The sequence below is a fragment of the Pteropus vampyrus genome, unplaced genomic scaffold (genome assembly GCF_000151845.1).
Source record: "Pteropus vampyrus isolate Shadow unplaced genomic scaffold, Pvam_2.0 Scaffold145, whole genome shotgun sequence".
NCBI classification, from domain to species: Eukaryota; Metazoa; Chordata; class Mammalia; order Chiroptera; family Pteropodidae; genus Pteropus; species Pteropus vampyrus.
In genome coordinates, this window is record NW_011888926.1 from 2,617,314 (window position 1) to 2,639,070 (window position 21,757).

General features: G+C 41.0%; 1 protein-coding gene and 1 pseudogene across 7 annotated transcripts in view; one reads left to right on the forward strand and one right to left on the reverse strand.

Annotated features, from left to right (window-relative positions):
• Positions 1 to 30: 30 nt before the first annotated feature.
• TNRC6B (trinucleotide repeat containing 6B) overlaps positions 31 to 21,757 on the reverse strand; it is a 137,934-nt gene continuing 116,207 nt past the window's right edge. For 4 of the 7 annotated variants that reach the window (XM_011369079.2, XM_011369080.2, XM_023535927.1 and 1 more), the window contains 7 exons: positions 21,225 to 21,401; positions 19,764 to 19,910; positions 19,422 to 19,517; positions 16,925 to 17,149; positions 16,417 to 16,487; positions 13,578 to 13,717; positions 12,252 to 12,639 (listed from right to left, as the gene is read on the reverse strand). In XM_011369079.2, coding sequence (XP_011367381.1) covers positions 12,252 to 12,639; positions 13,578 to 13,717; positions 16,417 to 16,487; positions 16,925 to 17,149; positions 19,422 to 19,517; positions 19,764 to 19,910; positions 21,225 to 21,401 — 1,244 coding nt within the window. Of the gene's footprint in view, positions 12,640 to 13,577; positions 13,718 to 16,416; positions 16,488 to 16,924; positions 17,150 to 19,421; positions 19,518 to 19,763; positions 19,911 to 21,224; positions 21,402 to 21,757 lie in introns of all 7 variants that reach the window. The other 3 variants (XM_023535926.1, XM_023535925.1, XM_011369081.2) reach the window with 2 other exon arrangements.
• Positions 13,814 to 13,932, forward strand: LOC111745037 (annotated as a pseudogene).

Below are 21,757 nucleotides of genomic sequence, written 5' to 3' on the forward strand. Positions count from 1 at the left end.
GCAGAATAAAACAGGAAACCACAATAAATGCTTAGCAGCCAAACACATTTATTAGTCTTATTTCTTTTTTTTTTCCAGGAACCCAAAAATATTTTGTAGTTATAATGTAAGCAACTGAGTTGCACATAATACAATCATATCTTTCCAAAATAAAATAAAATAAAAAACTAAACAAAAACAAAAATAAGCTGTTTAAAAGCCCAAAAAAACCCTTCAGAAAACTCTTATATATGCATTACATCATCTCTGTTTTAATGAAATGACGAAGACTTGATTCCTTATTACTCAGCCTGTCACAATCCAATAAAACACCACCCTTTAGTTTTTTTTTGTCTGTTTTTGATTTTTTTTTGAAATCCAGCATGAGAAATACAGTACCTGCTATGGCAAAAAATACACATAAAATGCAACTTTTCAGCTTATTTGTACATTAGTAGAGTTTAACATTTTATTGTTTGTTTTTAAGTGAACCAGTGATTTTAAGTACCACTATACTAAAAAAGTAAAATAAAATATAGAAAAGGGGGGCCCAGCCTGCCATGCAAGTGCACCTCTAAAGTGCCTAGTTTCTGTGTCCATGTAAAACCAGTAATATGAGGAGCAATTTCAACATGAGTTTGATTAAACTTCTGTTTAAGAAGAAAAAAAAAAAAGACAATGCCACATCCTTCTTTTTCTCCCCTCAAACTTCCTTAAAACCCATCATCCACTTTCTCTATTGCCCGCCAGAAGAGAGGAAAGCAAGCCACCAAAATATTGTAAAAGCTATTTCAAGTATAAGAAAAACAAAACACTTCTAGGTAACCTGCAGAGCATCCATATGTGCAGCTGTTAAGTAATGTTTACAGGTTTTGTTTCTGCCGAGTGTTTCAGATGAGAGGGTTTTTGCTGTACCTTCCTGTTACCTGTTTGTGTGCAAAGTTGGAAAGCTGCCTTTTAAAAATTCAGCCTCTTTATGATGCCCTTCTCTGCACCTTCTGTTTAAACGGGGCATGGAGAGAAGTGAAGGGAGGAGAAAGAAGGCAGGGAGCAACATGTCATAAGTCATTAAAATGGGACCTCTCCGGCTCTCCTCCTCAGCCCCATCCCCCGAGCCCCCTCACTTCTCTAGTTCACCATCGGTGACCTAACTCACTGCGGAGGTTCCATCATTCAGTTTCCTGATTTGGTAGGATGCATTTCACTCTGTAAACATAGCCCCTAGGATTACAGAACCCAAAGCAGCATTTACATCTCCGTCTAAATGGAGAAAGACAAAATAGTCCAGAAAACTCTCCTCAGGTTGCTTTTGTCATCTGTTTTTGGTTACTCAAAACAGGGATGGGGTGGGGTGGGCACAGAATTAGAAGTTGTGAGCAAATAGTGGAGTTAGGAGTGGGCACAGCTGAGCTCCTGTCTGCTTTTTTTTTCCCTCCCAGAAGGGTTTTTTTGTTTGTTTTAAAACCTGTTAAAAATGTTCCTGCACCTTAAGTCATACTGAGGTTAAGGCCAAGGGTGCAGAATCTTGTGCACGTGTCTCCGTGAGCACATTCGTGGTGCATGCACCATTTTTGATGTCTTCTGTGAGATCACTGGACACACTTTGGTCACTGGTGTGTGCAAAGGGTACTGGTGGGGGAGTGTCCCAGGAAAGAAGTGCAGAGATCAGCAAAGCCCTTTGGGAGGATTGTAGAAAGATATAAGAGCAGGAAGAACTTATGAAGGATCAGAGGAAGGAGAATGATAGAAAAGAGGCCTCCAAACAAACAGAAATAAAATCCCAAGGTCGAGGGCGCCCAAGTCAGAAGGTGGGTGGTGAATACATGTGCATTTATAATCAAGCTTCTTCCCCTCAAAGGAAGTCGTCACTATACAAGTCTAAACTACAAAGGGCTTCTTGAAGGATATAGGTTTTGTCTTTAAGATAGAGATAAAGGGGGTGTTTGTGAAGAAGCTATTCAAAATGACCCAGTCTGACCCTGCCTCTTTAGTGGCCAAATCTAGGAGAGCAGTAGCTGACAGATCCCTACAAGCAGCATTTGTTACATTATTTCCCTCTACCTAAAGTCAGCTTCAAGCCCCACAGAGGGAGGAACGTCTCAGGGTGCACATGCCTTTCAGGGAGGTTGTATGCACGTCTCGGATGAGCTTCTAAATAAGAAATCAATACGTTTCCAGAGCATCACAAAGTGACAAGGCTATAAATTCTACAGCGTCAAAATGAAATGCCAGGGACTAATTCCCTTTGTGAACTACAGAATACTACTCAGTTTGTGTGTGTGTGTGTGTGTGTGTGTGTGTGTGAATCAAGAAAGGTTGACTGCTCATTCTGGAACCCCGGAAAGGATGGATCTTCTAGAAGAGAGAATTTTAGACACTCCCCACCCTGGGACCAGAAGGCTGGAATAGATGGCATCTATTTAAAACAGGCTTTAGACACTGGTCTGCTGTCACTGTGTATGGGAAGCAATGGAGAGAACACCAGCTCACCAATGCAAGTCCGCTCCCCTGACCTGTTTTGCTTTCTCTTCTTAAATATGAAAGAATAAGATCTGAAACTTCCGATGGCTTAAAAAAAAAAAAAAAAAGAAAACATCATATTTCAGGGTTACTTTCACAGCAAAGAAAAAAATTATAAATGTTATCCTGCTATTTACATGTTCATATTTTAAAAAGGATAACCCATTGATGTCAGAAAAGGAAAGGGAAGTTAAGGTCTACGCTGCAGGGGAAATGTACCTCGAGGTATTGTTTTGTGTTAGACAGTTGAAACGTCAGGATTGTAATTTTTTTTGTTGGTTTTGTTTTTTTGTCTGAAGGCAATCTAACAGATTGGAACCCTGATAAGATCGTGCCTGTGCAGCCTGGCACGGACACGAGAAGACTGTGATCAAGTCTGTTACTCGTTACAGTACTGTGAACATCAGCAACACAAACTGCTGCGTAGAAACACTGAAGACGGGCAGAACAATCTCTTGCTTAAGATACTGCGTGTTGCAAACAATGCCGAGACCAGAGCAATGCAGGTGCCACGACTCACCACAGGCAAGGGCCACAAAGGAATTCTGTTAGGACAAAGAGGCAGCTGTCGGCTGTCCCGTGCCAAACACCTCGCGCTCGCTAGCTATACACAGCTTAAAAAGACGCAAGGGAAGCAGAGAGATTATGTTTGGCTGAGGGTGAGTGGATGGGGAAGAGAATCCTTTTCTGCCTACCAAGCAATAGTCCTCTTCCACCCCTCTTAGAGCAAGACAGTTTTCTTATAATTAAGTTCACTTAAAATGATTAAGAAAAAATAAAAAGGAATGAGGAGAAAGAGGAGGTTTCTGAAGGTGACAAAGATTAACTTTAAGGTCAGCACGAGTGAGGCATGGTTTCCTGAGCTTGAAAGGGTTCTGAATTCAGCAAAGGATGAGTACTTTTTTCCCAGAGAACGCTGGAGCCTTTGGGGCCCCACTGTTGCACTGGGCTAACACTGCATGGCTAGGATGGAGAATCCTGTACCATATTGGCTAATAGGAACTGCGGGCCCCCAGGAACTGCCAGGCCATCAGGCCTGCCAGCGACCGTGGGAGGACCCAGAGGTCTCTGCACCTTACTGTGCCAACCTTATCACTTCTTGATCTAACTCCCCTTCCCCGCCAGGACGTGGGGATCCCATGGACACAGAAACCGTAGAACAAGGATGCAAAGCTACTTCCTTCCCCTTTCTGCCCTCTCCTCCCCCCTTCTGCAGAATGCATAGTTACAATTCACGTTACAAAATAAAGAAGCAATGATGACCACATATGGGACCTTTTTTTTTTTTTTGAAAAAAGAAAAAAATCCAACAACCTCTTCTTAAACTCAGTATCAAAATTCACATTTGCATAATAATACATTTCAAGGCCATTAGAGAGGAATGAGAGGAAGCCCGGCCCATGGCAGCATCTCTCCTCCCTTTGTCTTCCTGAATGAAGCTGAAGGAATCTCGAGGGAGGGACTGGTTTCCTCTTTGGGGCGTTCTGAGGAATTACGGAAATGGCCCTTAGCATTCACTTGATATTTCTTTAGAAGATTGGGAGTGGGGAGAAGAGGTGGAATCATTTAAAACAAATAAAAACAAATGAAGAGACACTGCAGGTTTCTATATTTAACTATATAGTTCTGAAGAAATAAAATATGATTTCAGATTTTTCTCTTTTCTTTCTCAAACACTTCAATCTTATTCCTGCAAAAGCTTTTTCCTTGTGTGTAAATACCCTGTTCACAGAAACAGCAACATTAAATGACTTCTGTTTGGGAAAATAATTGCCTTCTCAGGACACAGACTCAGAGAATGAAAATGTGCTGCCCGCTCTGCACACAGCAGAAGCGAGAAAATGCCTTTCGACATGCATGAATGTGTCACAAACATTACCATATTTCAGTTCTCCAGTGCTTACAGAAAAACAACAACAACAACAACAAAAAAAACAGCTACGCGCACACACACACACGAAGAAAATTAGGTAATGCAGATAGTTAATTCAACCTGCACGCTCGGACTGACCTGGGTCTCTGTCATCCGTGCACCATCACCTCATCGGCCCCTCTCCCAAGTCCCAGAACCTCTTCCACACAACTCTCCACTGTGCAATATTGATGCTAATGACAACCCGACAGCTGCTCCTGCGGACCGCCAGGAGAAACGCTGGCTTCCTTAAGGACTAGGCTGACCATCTTTCTGTTTTATCCCCATGGATAGCTTTTTCCTAAAACAGACGGTCTCTGTACTCACAAAGGCACATTCAGAAATACTACACTTAAGTAATTAATTCCTTGGACAAAATTAAAAATGGGAGGGGGTAGTGGCGGTGTTTTAAACACATTTATTCTAACTTATCCCAAAACTTCTGGCAAATAGCGTATGCTGAATGCATCACTTGGTGAGAAACTATATTTTAAAGGTGTGTAACCTTTTAAAGGTATGTAACTTCTTAAAGGTTTCCAGAGGGTTTTGCTTGGTTTTGTATAAATATCCCCCTTTTGCGTTTTTTGGCGAACGCATGTACCGTCTTCCTCTCACCAGAGCTCTGCTGTAAGGCTGGCCCTGCAGCAAGGCAGGCTGCTCCAGGCGCCCCTCACAACCCGCCCTCAGAACCGTGCACACTTTTCAGCAGCCCAAGGAGAAGGAACGCTGGATGCAGCGAGAGGTCCAGGAAGGCCGGGGAGGGGAAGGGAAAGGGAAAGAACTCGGCCACGGACGGTACTTGAGCTCCCCTCGAAGCTTTTCTTTTGCTGCTCACCATTAGCCACAAAGAGAAATTTCACTTTTTGAAAAAATAATCTCAACTTAATATCGGCTCGAAATGGGTCAATTACAATTGGGATTTTATTTCCAAAGCGATGACTTATAGTTTGAAATTGAAATTGAGGCACCAAGTGCTTTCAAATTTAAAACGGGACAGTTCTTGCCTTTACTGGACCTTTCCTCTCTTCTCACAATCAAAACAAGCGTTGTCAGAAAGAACCAATGGCTTGGCTCTTGCAGGGGCATTTCGATCAGAATAGTGCCATTTTCCCTGGTGTGCACAGTTTCTCGTTAAAAATCAATTCAGTTGTCTAGCTGACTGAAAAGGGAACTATTCGAATTCTGTGAGGCTAACACTGGCAGTTTGTCACTTTTGCTTTATTTTGGGTGGTGGTGGCAGATTACTACAAGAGACTGACAGTTTAAAAACCACTCAAGTGTTAGAATATTTGGTAATTACTCTGTATCTGGTCCAAGTGGCTACCTGCAGGACAGCACAGATGCCCAGCCAGTGGGGAGTAGCTTGTCCCCTGACCAGTGTCCCCTTCACCATCCTGCGGATGCCCATGGCCCCTTTTCTTTGGCAGTGCGGGAGGTGGGGGGAAGGCATGGGTAGGGTAGAGAGAGCCAATGTTCAATTTTCATTGTCATGTTCATAGATTATTAAAGTTGATAATTATTTCAAATCTAAAGAATGTAATGCCAGCACCTCCTTTGTGTCAAATTCAAGGTCAAAAAAACAATAACAATGACAAATGTGGACCATCTCTGAAAACACACACACCTTTGGTATTGGCCATAAATGTACAGACCATATTACAGGGTGTGTACTGACTCTGGAAATATATATATAATATTCTATGTTTTGTAATAGGCTTACAATATGCTTGACAACATTATGAGTATTTGCCTGTTTCTAGACTGTGTGGACACCTTATAATTGCAGATAAGAAAGCAGAGAGGGTGTGGCGTGGGGTGCAGTAGAGGGTGAGGGCAAGGGCACCCTATTATCTGAATGACTGCTGAGGTCTAAAGATTGACAATTCACTGTAGACACATAGGCTAGAATATTTTCATCTGCACTATCGCACGTGGGCTGGTTGTACACTCACAGAAGAATAAGATTTCTTTTTGCAGTAACACTAAGAAGTGTAGTTAATGCATAGACATGAAGTGTAACAGAACTTGGCAAAAACACTGAAGAAAAAGGTTGATTTTTTTTTAACCAGCTAAAAAGGTATCTCTACTCCTAAAGACCTTAAAGATAATTAAAACAAAAGAAAAAACCCAAACCCCAAACAATAACCTACGAAGTGTTAAATGTTGAATTTGAACTCTGAGGATGGGGGGGAGGGGAAGGGGACGGGGACCTTTTCTACATAAAGACTCAATTGTTCCCTAATCTTAGAGATGGCTAGTACGGCCAAGTCTGCTGAAAACATCCTGTTTACACTACAGAGGAAAACAGGCTTGGCTAAAGCGTTTTGCTCAGCACACAGACATCTTCATTTTGTTTAAGAGTCAAGATGCCAGAATATAAACAATAAAATTAAAAAGTACACAGCATTTGAGGTCGGTATGGAATCTGGCTGTTAACTCTACAAAAACTGACCCCCTTCTCCCCAAAAAGTGGTGAGAGTGAATATTTGTCACAAGTTAACAGCCTGTGAAATTTTTGTTTCTGCTAGATACATTAATAAAAGGTCATCCAAATTCTTAGGCAGGAATTTCTCTTCCCTTCTTTTTGTTGCGTGTCTTACACACCACATTCGACCCACAGGAACTTGGAAGAATCAACTGCTAATTTATGCTACATTCATGTCAGAAGAGGTGGAAAAGTTCTTAGAACAGGAGCCATAGTAACAGAAAACCAAACTCCTATCAATAAAACTGAATGGCAGTCAGTGGACAATATTGATTGACTGGGGGATACTGATGAAAGAATTTGGTTTGGAACCTTAACTTGTAGCAGTGCTAAGTTAACTTCTGTGAATGTCATAATTGAAAAATATCAAAGGCTAGAAACTGAGGGGTCGGAGATGCCACATCCACTTCTCCACTGTCTTGGGAGATTTGAACTTTTTTTTTTAAACACCTAAAATTAGGTCATGGCACTGGATCTCGACTGCCAGCAGAGGTCCCCAGTCTGAAGGAAGACAGTCCTTCCCCTCCTAGTGCTTTCTGTTTTGGCTACTCATGTGGTAGACAAAAACCAAGTTTGTGATGTTTGAGAGGTGAACACCTCTGGCCACTAGTAATCAAGTGTTTAAAGAAATAAAGGGAAACTAGTAAAAACTGGAAAGCTCAAATTTACATGATCAGAATGTTTATAAAATAAATCTGTGTAATGAGAGGTGACCAGCAGGCCTCTGTACATGTGCCAGAATGTGGTGGAAGAGAATACGCTTCCATCGACTTTTTAAAGTGTACCGAAGCCACCTAACCCCTCAGCAGGCGTGACTCTTGCCAAAGAATACCACGGAAAGAAAAGAGTTTTTTCTCTCCCATTACATCTCACTATATCCTGTTCTTAGGTCACTGCCAACCAACAAAGCAAAGCTTCCAGCAAGTTGACCAGAAAAAAAAAAGGGGGGCGGGGGACTGGAGGGAAAGACAGGAGACAAAGAAGAACAAGAAGAGAAAAATACAAACCCCTTTCTACTGGCCCAACACAAAGAGACTTTCCAAACCACTGTAGATGTCGCAATGACACACCTAGAGAAGTCGATGCACAGTAATGGGGGGCAACAACACAAGGAAGGGCCTTGGCATCCCACATCACTGAGACATGAAAGCATATTTAACTTCCTTGATTTCTGTTTACTTTAAATTTAGCCCACTGCCTTTGGGGCCTGTCCAGAACCACTCCAATCTCCTCAATGGCCAAGTGACTTAACGTCTGTGGAGTGACTGGACCACATGCACATACACACGTGTTCCCCCTGTGCAGGATGTCTGGGTGTATGTACGAAGGCACTAAAGCGGCTTTAGAGAAATTGCAGGCAGCAACCCCACCCCTCTCCCTTTACCTGCTGAGAGGGAGTTTCTTTCCCACTGGGAAACTTAGATGTTGAAAGAAGCTGTGGTCATGCTTGGGAATTCTGAAACCCGGCCCCAGGAGGGAATACAAAAGGAGAATTCGACATCACCAAAAACTGAAAGGAAACACTCCACGTCTCTGGCTAAGGGATGGGGATAATTAAGCAGCAGATCTTCAAAACAGCTATTAAAATGAGCACAACAGTAGCTGGGAGCAAAAAAAGTAAAATCACTTGTTCCTTATTAGATTTTTTCTATTATTTTGTCCTTCTCCCAAAACAAATGGAGGTAAGACAGACATTCTTCATTAATAGAACAGTCCATATAGTTTTCCTCTAGTAAATGCCTATATTTAAAATTTGTTCCAAAAATTATTAACCTATATTTCCTAACTCTTTACATAGATTCTCAGCAATCCAACCGTACTATTTTACAGATTAGTTACTTTTTTTTTTGTAAGCTGTTGTTTCTTTCTTCCTTTCTTTTGTTGCTAGGGCTGGGGTACAGGGAGAAGGGTTCCTTTAAAAAAATAAAAATTAGGGGAGATTTCAGTTCAGTCTTAAATGGAAAGGAACAAAGTGATGGCATTTCCATTTATATACACCAAACACTCCCCCACTAAATTACACACAATTTAAATGAATCCATGTTAGATCTCCTATAAAGCTGAATCCTTCTCCCACATTTTTTAAGATAATGAATTTACCTGTTGCTGCTAAATTGATAATTTTTAAAAAATATTTCTTTCTACATGTTTTAAAATGTGTGATCCCCAGTATGACAATAGCGTTTGGAGACTTTTCTTTTTTACATTTTTTTAAGTAAAAATTGTTTAAACTTTTTGAAGTTTCAGGAACTTGTAAAAGTTTATTAACAGGAAAGAAACAGCCGTCTATCTAGGATAAGACATGGTTAAATAAACCATCTTCAAAAAACTGGCTTCCTACCCTAGAATTCCTGAGAATGCTTGCAAATTTTAAAGCAGGAAAATAAATGTTAAAAACAAAAACAAAAAACACTGTTAAATGCTCCCAGAGTTAGTCTTCATCTAAAATATATATTTATATGTATATATATATGTCTATATATATATATACGCACTTTTTGGTCTTTTTTTAAAGTTTTTAATTTTTTTCCCTTTAAGCTTATGATGGAAGAACATTTTAGCTTCTCGTGTTTATTTTTACATATTTCAAATCCCTCATTATGTCTTGTAAACAAGAGGGGCTCTAGCACCCGGCTTTCACCGTAGTATCGTAAGGAACTCAACTAACCCATAGTGCAGGTCAAGGAACCAACAGGCAAGAGAAGTGGAGGGTGGAGCAGGACATGGCAGGAAACCAAGAGTGGCAGTGGACAGGGTCGCCACTGGCTCGCGGGAGCTTCGGGACATGCTCCTGGCCCAGGGCCACTAAGACTCAGCCTTCTGTGGATGTCTGAACACAGCTGCTCTTCGCCTGGAGGTCACCACATGACAGGGGTTTGCTCCACACACGGAGAGCTGTCAGTGGGGGCTGGGAGGAGACAGTGTACGTGGCAAAGGTGGAAGGGGCATGGTGCTGATGAAAACCGGAGAGCAGGAGGGCACAGTTAGTTTTCCACAAGGCATCCAATGGGACCAAACCAACGGTGGAAACTCGAGTTTGACCACCTACCCACAAAGGGTTCACAAAGACGTGTATGAGCGAATGCTCACTTGAATTTCGCATGTCAATCTCTTTTGAGGCTAGGTTTATAATAAACAGGGTAGGCCGAGAGGACTATAGAATTCTCATTCTGTCTCACAAAACCACTTAAATGCAAATAATTCGTTTTTGCCTTTTCCTACACACGCCCACCCACCCACCTACACAGAGACACAAGCTAAAAGTCAAATACATTAGGCATTGTTGTATCCTTCACTGAAGATGCTAAAGAAAGAAAAACTCCTTTGTCCTCACTAGCAGCAAGTTATGGAGGACAGTAGAGGTCTGCTCCCACCAAGGGTTGGAATGGGCAGGTATTTGCTGGTACAGAATGTCGGCACTTTATGTTAAACAGTGTAATGCAGATTGGGGTGTCCACACAAGTGCTAGCATGTTACCGGCATATGTCCCCCTCCCCCCGCCCCGCCCGCCATCTGCTCTGTATAAAGGGGTACCCACCCCCGCGTTCAGGGCTGCTATAACTCTCTTCAAAAAAAGCAGTTTGATACATTTTGAATCCAACGTAAGTACATACATGTTGGTTATAACTGTGGATTAAAAGTTGCCCCCTATTCGGCCCAGAGTACTACTACACTGATGCTTAAAAAAAAAAAAAAAAAAAAAGTCTTTAAATACCGAAATTAAAAAAGCAACATTACAAGGGAAAAAAAAGTAAGAGGTCAAAACCAAAAAAAGGTGCAATACTTAAAAGTCTTTGCTAAGTTATACCTGCCTAAGCAAAACCACATACACGGGAAATACACAACACAGAGAAACAAAAGGAAACGCTTGAAGTACACACTGGTTTAAGAACATTCGTTAAGTAAACGTTTCTGTCAGTGATGGCCTGGTGCTGTAACACGCCACGGCCTGGCACAGGTAACGCTCAGCAAGAAAGGCGCAGAGAGGGAGGAGCTGCGGATGCTTCAGGAGGCTGCTCGCAACTTACTTTTTTGTTTTCATCAAAAGAAAAAGAGAACCAATAGAAATATTGAATTCAGCATTACCTGACTTTGATGAACTAACTTCTCATACCTGATTACACAACAAAGGGGGAACACAGTTTCTCTGCTTTTGAGACATCCATCACGTTATTAAAAACTATCTCATCATCTGTTCCCGAAGTAACGCAAAGGCCCGCATAAAACCTAACAGATATTAGATGTGCCTACTGGCCACTTATTTTTGAAAAAAAAAAACAGAAATAAATAAACACACAGTTGCTCCAAGAGGTACCTCCCGCTCTCCTAATTTTTTGGACTTGGCAGTGCTCCACTCTACTGCTAGGTTAAAGAAAAGCTAGAGAAAACTCACACTCAGGCTAACTTGCAGATGTAAAGGAACTCCCTGCTTTCACCATTAAAAAGCACTCTGTTCACCTTCACGTAGCCCAATGGAGCTGCTCTAGTAGCGGTGGCTCCCCGCGCTCGTGTGTTCTTTAGTTAAAAAAAATAATAAAAATAAAAAGCAGATGGCCGGCCAGCCAGCCTGCAGACTGTCAGCAATGCAGCTTCTGAGAGGTCAGGGTCAGGGGTCAGGAAGGAGGAGGCAGGGGAGGACACAGGCATACGTACACACAGAGACAGAGAGAAGGATGCACGCGAATGCACATGAACACACGTGCACACACATACCAGAACGAGCATGCCTGGGCAGTTACATGTGCCAGAACACACTGGTATTTATCAACCAGCCAATCACAAATTTTTTCCTTTTTTTTTTTTTTTTTTTAGGTTTTTTGTGTTTTTGTTTTTAAAGTGAGGCTCCGTCAAGTCTTCCCTCCCCCCACCCTAACAATTCTTTTGAATTCCCCTCCCTCCCAAACATGGTAGACCTAAGGACGGAAACACACCCAGTGCAAACAAAGTTAAAAAGCTATTTTTTTCAGTATATATGTTTCTTAGCAACAACTTCCATATAACATGAAAAAAGTGAAAAACTAGAAACTAATTTTTTTAATTTTTTTGTGTTTAAATTTAAATGGTATGTGTACTTGCTTCACATTGTCTTTCTAGGTTGGCGTTCATGATTCAAGTATTTCAAGAGTGATATGTTCTCTTTTTGGATTCATATTCCAAACGAAAAAACTGAAGTTATAAGGGAGGCAACTATGTGCTCAGACAGTCTGTCAATGACCCACCTTTTTTTCTCTCTCCGTTTTCTTTTTTCCTTTTAAAAATGTATTTATTGCAAGTTGAAAAAAAAAACGAAAAGGTCAAGTTAGTGCTGCTGCTGTTCCAAAAAAGGTCACGAGGTCAGAGTTGAAAGTTCTAAGTTCAGATTGAATCCGACCCTCCTCCCAGAAGGTCACCAGGTAGTAAAGGAGCAGGGCTGCCCATCCTATGGGGATCTTCCACAGTTGGGACTCCCCACAAGCTAGAAGAATAGTTTGGGGGCCCCCACAACGAAGCGCCAGCAAGATCGGCCCCGCTGCTGCCGCCAGCACTGCTGCTCCATTGCCCGAGCCCCGTGGACCCACCGAAAAGATTCAGAGCAGGTCCGACGGGGTCTGACTGGGTCTGGCCGGTCTCCAGCGACTGCCAACCTGCTGCAGGTGCACTCGGGGTTGCTGCAGGTGTAGGGGGCTGAGCTTGTGCCAGAAAACGGCTAACTTCATCATCGGTGGCAAACTCAGCCAGGATGGTAGTGTTTCCCAACACACACCTGGAAGAAAGGGGAGGGAAGAGCTATGGATTTGAGGAAAATTCTAAAGCACACGCGGGGACTGAGTAATCCTAGCTGGAAGTGTGGTCCGCTGACTAGCAGCTTCCACATCCCCTGGATGCTTTTCAGAATGCAGAATCACAGGATCGGAACCTGAATTTCAGCCAGGACACTGCGTGATTGAGAGGTTCTGATTTAAAGCGATAAAGTAAACCTCGAGCTATCCAAAGACTACCAGAGGATGCTACAGATCGACATCCCTTGGTAAGTGGAATTTATATGTTGAGAAAAATGTCACCTCTTCTTTTCCCCCATGGGAGGTAAAAGAACATGTGCCAAGCATCGAAGTGGCCCAGCTTCAGACACCTGGAAGTGCTGGGCCAGGCTAGCTGCCTGAGCCCCACCATCGCTTGCTTGTTCTGTATGTAGCGTTCTGTTGTGGCGTTTGCAATCACAAGAAGTCAGCTCTTTCCTGTCTACCAGTTTAGGAGTGGCAGGGAGGGGGATGGTCAAAGTCTGATCCATTCTCACCTACTTCAGAAAAAAACCCTGCTACCCACCGAGACTACAGTATTTCCTCATCACCCACAAAGAAGCCAAAGCAAGCAGTTAGATACTACTATGAAAAGTGACAGCATTTACAGTTTCACATTTTCATAAATATTGGCTTTGTTTTATGATACTTAAAATTTACTGACTACTCCACAAATTCTTTACTTGAGGAATTCTGAATACGGGGCTATGATATACACAGTACACTCCATGCTTAGGTAAGTAAAAAAAGATCAGCCACCTTAGTACCCAATAATTACTTATGCAGTGATGCTGTTTTTGTGTATGTTCTCGTGCATCTTTTTGTCTAATTAAGCAGGTGCTAGAGTACTCACGTGTGCATCTTCACGCGTGTTTGTCTCAGTGAGCATAGGATGGGTACTCACATGTGCAGTGCAGTTTGGGCCTTGGCCGCCTCCTGTTTGGTGCTGTATCGGATCAGGGCAGTGCCCTGGGTTAGGTTCAGATGGAATGTCAGCAGTGGGCCATGCTGCATGCAGATGGTTCTCAAGGTTGACCCATCAATCTAAGGAGTAACAACATTCGTGAGATAAAAACTGGAGGTGGGGTGTGAAAGGAAGTCAAGTGACCTTTCTCATATAAGAATGAGAAGGGCTTTCGGGTCTATGGCCATGCCACCCTGAATGTGCCTGATCTTGTCTGATCTCGGAAGCTAAGCAGGGTCGGGCCTGGTTAGTACTTAGATGAGAGACCACCTAGGAATACCAGGTGCTGTAGGCATTTAAGAAAAAAAAGAGAGAAGGGCTTTTGGTTTGTAAATAATAGTATAAGCACTAAATTAATCTGGAAGAATGAATGAAGAATTCAAAGCAGGGAAAGAGTACACTGAATACAGAGGTCTTAAAGGGAAACTTTAATATATTTAAAGCACTGGGTTGAGATCTAACATGCCCGCTATGCAAATAAAAACGTTTGCATAAATGCAGCTCAAAACAAAAGCGTGTGATTGAACCTGTGGTCCATATTCATTAAGAGGTAAACAAGTGAACGTGCACTGATTTGTAGAGGTTTAAAAAGCAGAAATAAAATGGCACCCAAATTAAGAGTTTAAGAAAACATGCAAAGTTTTCAGCATGACTGATTTAGAATGCTGACTGCTGACCCAGCTCACAGACTATTCTGATGTCCTCTTACTCCTACTTTGGCCATCTCAAGGTGAGACCAATTCTACCTACTTCTCTATCCTCTGCTGCCCGCAGCTAACGGGACCTCTGGTTGTAGTTGCTCACCTTAGACTCTCGCCACTAAGCTGTCCGGTGATTAGGGATAACTGCCCTCACCCCTAACTCAGATGAACAAATCTATTTACACACTCTGATAAATTTATTTGTATCAAGATCTTAACTAGGTTTATTTAAGCTGCCAAGGTCAACATTTCAGTTCATTTCTCTGGAAGGGAAAGACATTACTGTTGGAAGAGCCTTAAAAAGTTGCACTACTGGCGGCAGCAGTGGAAACATTCTGTGGTTTTACCATGGAAACCCTGTGGGATGAAAACTGGCAGTTTCATCGTAGTTCTTTATAGAAAATGATTGGAGAAACAGCTCTCAGCATTGTTTCATAGGTAACAACTGACTATAGAAGCATGTAAGTGTATGTCACTAGTGACTTTTCAGGACAGATGTCCTCTAAACCAATTTTAGGTGATAAAAAGTAAATTTATCCAGGTATCAAATATTTGACCTTTTAACCTTCTTTTAAGCTACAATTGCGATTAGTTTGCTATTAGGTAGTTTTGATTTTTAAAATTAATCAATTCTAATACAAACACAGCCAATCCTTATAGTCATTACATATATATCTATATATACATATATATACACACAGATATACTGTTTTTCATATTATAAAACATAAGTCAACAGCTGGTTAGCTTGCCTAGGCCCCTTTCAAGTGTACCCCTTCTCACATCCTAACCATATTATACCCACCACACTGTGCGACTACTCAGAAATAACAAGGCAGGATATAGTTTTGAGGATGGTTATATAAAATCCTCATATTATTAGCTAAATAAATAACCTGAGGCTTTTAGCTGAGTTATTAGACACAGAGATTAAGAACTGATCCAGACTCTTCCTCACATTAACTATGTTTAGGAAACTGCCTTTCTCAAAACGTACCTGGAAAAACGAGCCATGGATATGCTCCCCACAAATGGGTTCATTGGGCAAATAAATTTAGGAGAAGCTGTATTTCCCCAGAGAATCATAATAGATGTTAGGATATTAAAGGATCTAAGAAGTCTCATAGTGAAGAAACCTGCTTAATTTTGTTTAATCAAGTATATATTCCAAACATATTAGGCCAGAGTCCTATTACTATCCCATGGGAAGCATTCTGGCAAGTGCTAGCTAAATAAAGTATACACGAATCTACTTATGAATGAAATGCTAGACAATTCATTCTGTGTGTCAAAGGCAGGGAGGTATAATCGACCTCTTTAACAAGGTGTTGTAAAAGTTGTGTTGTCAAGTCCAAATGAAGGTCATGGGCTCAGTTTCAGTGGGCTCATTCAACCTCATCTGAGTGTTCAACATAATACTGCTGCTGATACGTCCGTTGTCAAGCAAATAAGGTGGAAAGGAGGGTGGCGTGGTGCAAATAAAGTCCCACCACTGTGGAAACCACCCAGAGGGCATGTGCTAATGACTATGAACTAGCAATGCCATCCACACAGAAGAGGGGAACAGACGGAAAACTAAAAGTGCCCAGGGAGCATCTAAGCTATGAGATCCACACGTTCCTCCTATTGCAGAAATGAATGGTCAATTATTTATTAAGTAGGAAAACAGTTAATACTGAGCCTCAAGTCTTATTGAATAACTAACACAAAAACAGGTCACTTTTTTTGTGTGCAGTTAAAATACTTAAACATTAGTTTCTGACGTGGTTCTAGACTCTGACAGGCAGATCTACATAGCAAATTATCTCCACTAAATAGAATTCACCAGACAGTATCTCCCCACTCCCACTATTTTATAAACTACACGTGTTAACATCACCATGTTGGCAGGTGTGATCCCCCATTCAGCAGCAGGCTTTAAGCTTTGTATGTGGAGACCCACCTCTGCAGGCTGGACCTCTCTGTAGTGACCAGGAAATAAATGAGTTTTCATATCTGCCCACCTCCCACATCTCTGAGTTTCTCTCCCTTAACACAATTAAGTCCTATCTAGAAATATCACAAGAAAGCATGAATACCTGTGGAGTGAGATTGTGAAGAACCAGCCAGTAACTAGGACGAACTGAACCACCATCACTCCAGGTAGAAGCTGTAAGCGAAAAATATTAGAAAGAATATTCAAAAAATTAAGAAAGCCATGAGCAAGAAGCATTTTCACATAACCACATGCTTCTTCTCTCCTTTCATAAATCATCATCTCTTTTGTACCTCACTCTGACTTTTATCTTGTCACTGAATAGCCAGTTCTCTTAAGACTTTGATCCCTGTGCTTTATTTGCAAGACAGCATTTTCCGCCTGGTGTACTCACTCATTCAGCCATTTGTCATTTTTACTCCATCAGTACCTGGGAGTTCTTGGGTACCCTTATCTTATACTGACTATAATTCTATTCAAGGGGTACTTTTTCCTATACCAGCCAACCATGACTTCTTCTCTTGTGAAGACTTCATCATGTCTTCACCATTTGTGTTAACATAAGACCTTGTGTTTGAACAATGATGCTCCTTTCGGCAGATCCTTCTCACCTGAGGCAAGCCGTGAGTCCTGTGTCCCCCACCCCCTGACTGATCGCGGTGCTGTGCTGCTCCAGGGAGATGATGGTTTGGGGTTGGTCAGACCAGGAGGTGGGCGGGGCAGCGGTGTAGTGTTCCTTGAGGAAATATGGTTTTTCCACATCTTGTTGGAGAGATGAGTGGGGTTGTGTCCTATGGGATCTGGGGACCATGTTGATTTGTAATCAGGGAACTTTACTATAAGAAAAAAAAAATTAAGGAAGGAATAAAATAGGCCACGTCTGTCAACAAATACACATGAATTTTGTGTATATACACATGCACACATATTCTAAAAATAGTAAATGCACATTTTAAGAGCAGCAGTACAAAATATTGTTCTTTGAGCTTATTAAATATAAAATTTTCAATGATTATTACTCTGAATTGACAAATGGACTAAAGATTTAATGAGATAACTAATTCTCTAATACTTTCTTAGCTATACACAACCTGAAAGGAAAGATAAATTCAAGGTGAGAAACCTAGCAGAACTAAAGTATCCTATAAATACTTATTGACTTAATGGAAAGTACATTAGGAAATTACACTTTTCTTGATCCAGAACATTAGATACCAACATTCAAACAGATTTTTAAACTACAAACAGATTTTTATACTTAAAGCTTACTATGCTTTAAGGTACTAATTCAGTGCTGTGAGTAAAATAAACAGTTATTCTCAAGAACTTCAAGTTCAGATGGGAAGACAAAACAGATGAACAATAAACAAAATTGGTAATCCCAGGCAACATCATATATGTTCAGACTCAGAGAAGAAAGACAATGCTGGGCTGTCACAAAGGCTTTGCAAAGACAGGTCTTGAAGGATTTACATAAATGGATGGGCTCAGAGACACAGGAATATATAAGACAAGGTTCAATTTAAATTCTCTTCGTACCAAACATGTTTTCCCCCAATTCTGGCTGAACAACATTTCACAGGGGCAGAAAGGTAAAGGAAGCCATAAAGGTAGGCTGGGGACTGATTAATATACTATCAGGAGTTTTTGCACTAGATTCCGCATGTAGTATTTAAACTAAGTGTCTAAAACTTAGGTGACAGCAAGTGGAATGGAACGGAAGACATGGCTATGACAAAGCGACAACTGCAGACTAAACCACCTGGAGACATCATCATTGCCTAGACCCAGGGAGCGAGGCGGAAATGAAGGAGTGAGACAATATTGAGATTTTGTGGCTAAGTGATGCATGGGAGTACAATTAAGAAAAATACAGAGTTCAGTTAAAAAGGAAAGATAATTTTAGGGGGTGGGAAAATATTTGTTTAGTTTTAGACACTTCTGTGGTGATTCTTGGGTCATCTCTCGGGTGAACATCCAACTGTAGACAAAAGATAAAACAGTTCAACCTGAGATATGGGCAGTTATAGGAATAAAAGAGTGAGGTGTAAGTGAGTTTTTACATGTAAAGGAAGAAGTCCTTTAAAAGTATAACGTAGGGTAGTGGTTAGAAAAATGGAATACTGAGTTGGCTCCTTCACACACTCACTCAGACCTGAGGCAAATTCTATCAGATCTTAGAATCCCAGTTTCTTCATCTACAAAATGGAGATAACACCAGGATCTCCCTGTAGACTTTAGTGAAGGTGAGATAAGAATTCATGCCGAAGGCGTAGCATGCTGCCTGGTTTGCAGGAGCATTCAAGAAATGACAAGTTATTACTGCATTGTTGATATGACACAGAGGTAGAAAGAAAAAGAAGACAATTTGTAAGGCTATTAACCTGCAATGTATTAGTAGGTACCTAAGCATTTATTTATTTGCTTTTGACCGGACAAAGAACAGAAACCTTAATGACTTTAATGGCTTAAGGTCCAACTTTTGCACAACCAAGGTCCCAATTACTAATGATTTGTCTACCAATCTGTAAGACACTGTATTCAGTGACTTCAAAAGCTTTATTATATCCATTAAGTTTTCCATTCCCTATTGTCTTCCAACCACCCTCTCTCCCCGCAAAAAACCACCCCACACATACATAAAGAAATAAACAAATATTATTGGTAGAATGAATCATTAGGTCCTCTTTTTTTCCCTTGGCCATCTGACCTTTGCCTATAAGTAGAAGGATCTGTAGAAAAAAGCAAACTATAACTGGATGCCTTAGGGATAACGACCTGGATTTAACTGGTTCTTCTCAGAGCCCTTGACTCTCTTAGCACACTGGCTAAAAGAATAGCTCTGTGTCATCAGGATATGACTTTTGCCCTCACAACACTGACAACTCTCTGCTATTATGTCACCATCTGCCTTGTCCTCAAGCTGCGTTTGTCCCATCCTGCCTCTCTGAGACTGGCAGCTCCTCGAGGACATGGTCAACTACACTAAAATATGCTATTCAACTTCTGTAAAAGTATTCCTTAAGAAACAAATGCTAATTTCCTTTGTAAAAGGGCCCCTGACGGGAAAAGGCTGACTGAAGGGCAACAAACAGGTCACACTCATACCTGAAGTGCTATGAACGTTGGTAAAGGAGTTGTCAGAGGCACTGTAGGGCCAGGCACCAGGTGAAGGCAGCGAGGTGTTGAGGGAAGAATTAGACCCTTTGGGTGACAAATGAATAACCAGATGAGAATATTGCAGATAAATGTCAGTATAACGAGGGAAAGCTTTAAGTATTTTCTTTAACCTTCAATAGAAGGGAGAACAAAATATATCTAAAAAGCAATATATTCTTATGTTTTTGGGTTGAATTATTAGATGCTGGCAAGCACAAATGAAGCCACAGATTTGACAAATTTGAAAATGCTGGGTGTTAAATCAACACAAAAGATGTTTTACTCATTTACCTGTGGTGTTATCCCGCAGAAGTTGGTGGTCAGTATCTACAATGGGAGATGTGGCTGTACCCCCCAGCACACTTCCTGGGGTGACATAGGGATCAGATTCAGGGTCAATGTTTTGGATACCTTTCCATGGCACTCCTGGTTGGAATTCTGAGAGAAGAACAAATATTAAAGGTAAGAAGTTGTTCAAAAGACAGTAAAATAAAGTTTTTCTTGATTAAAGAAACAGATCTGTAAAAAGTCTAAATACTCAATCTATTTTACCTAAGATCTTCATCATAAAAATTTTAAAAAGTCAGACTGAATGTTTACTCTGCTAGCAGCACCTTTGTGCAATCACAACATGTCAACTTTGTCTTTCTTTGTCTGTGAACTTGATGCCATAGCTCATCAGGGCCTGGCCTCAGAACCTGCTCTTCCTGCTTCCAAGGAAATTCAGGCCTGAGGGCAGGGAGGCAGGATTAAGTAGTCTGGTCCTTGTGAGAACTGTCCAGGCAGCTAGGACAAGAACTGGAAGCAAATCTAGGTTGAGATCAGCGACTTCTCCCACTTATCTCACCAGAGATTGGCTCATATGCACAAACGAAATCACAATACAAATGACCACTACTACATGGAAGGTCCAGGGACAACCAGCAAGAATAATTTGGCTTGCTGTGAGGAAACTTGGAATATGTATATATTTACAATTTTTCATTGGTTAATTTAAATTGTATTTAAAGCTATGTGATAGTATTAATAAACTTTTATTTTCCTAATCATGATGAAGGAAAAAAGCAATATGTATTATATATGAACAATAGGCATTATATGAGCCTACTTTAATTGAACGAAACTCTACATATTCATATCACAAACATAACCTGTATAGAGAGATTTAGAAGAACATATATCAAATTTTTTTTCTTTTTGCTTTACAAAATTTAAGTTTTTTTCTACAATGAAAACAGATTACTTGTATCGAAATAAAGAGAGAAAAGGAAAAAGTAAAGTCTCCTTGCACTAACAATTGCTAAGCTGGAACCAAACTGAAAACAAATACTTGCTTAATGAATAAACAAATCAAGTCAATGGACCTTTCAGAAGAACTTGTACTACAAGGCATCCTATGCACGGATGAATGCCAAGGGCCGGCTCCAACGTTACTTTCTTTTACCCCCAGATTCTACCTCTCTGACCTCCTTTGTCTTATCTATGCTTGTGCAGTATCTACCATACAGCAACTTACCTGGGAGGTGAGCAGTGTCCACACCTTATCTTCCTGACTGAACTCTACAGAGAGCTTATCTAATGAAAGTTTTCTATCTTCCCAAGCACAGCACACGCCTTGCTTTTAACAAGACAATAATTACTGAGTAGAATAATGAAAGTGAGTGTGTGGCAAAATATCAATCTCTTTCAGAACCTGAAATGAACAATTAAAAAACAAATGATATTCCAGAAAAACCACTGTCTGGACATTACCTGGAGGCCAACTGGCATTGCTGGATTTACTTCCGATTTTATTTGTTGGTGGAGATTTGGCAGGTAACCAGCTATCACCAGCAGGACCCGTATGGCCACCCAGTGTGTCACCCGGGATGATATCGAACTGGTTGTATGGTGACCCTCCACGGGTCTTACCAGGGGCCACTATAGCGCCTGAGAAGAGAGAGAGGAAATTAAGAAATTAATTCACACTTGGAAAGGACTCCTGTGAACAGAACTTGTCTATCTTTTATTCAGAGAAACTCAAATAAATATAGTATTCTGAAGCTTATGCAGTAAAAAGAGCACTAGAATGAGAGGTCATACCCAAGACCCACCATAATTAATAAGCAGGATGACCACAAACAATTCATTTTACCTTTCTGAGCCTTTCAGTTTCTCACTTATACACACAGCCCTGTTCTCATTCTTCAACATTCCTTTCAGTTTTCAAATTCCATGGTCTTAGGAAGTTAACGAAACTTTCATAAACCACAAATCATACACCATCCCCACAGTTTCTATGCTAA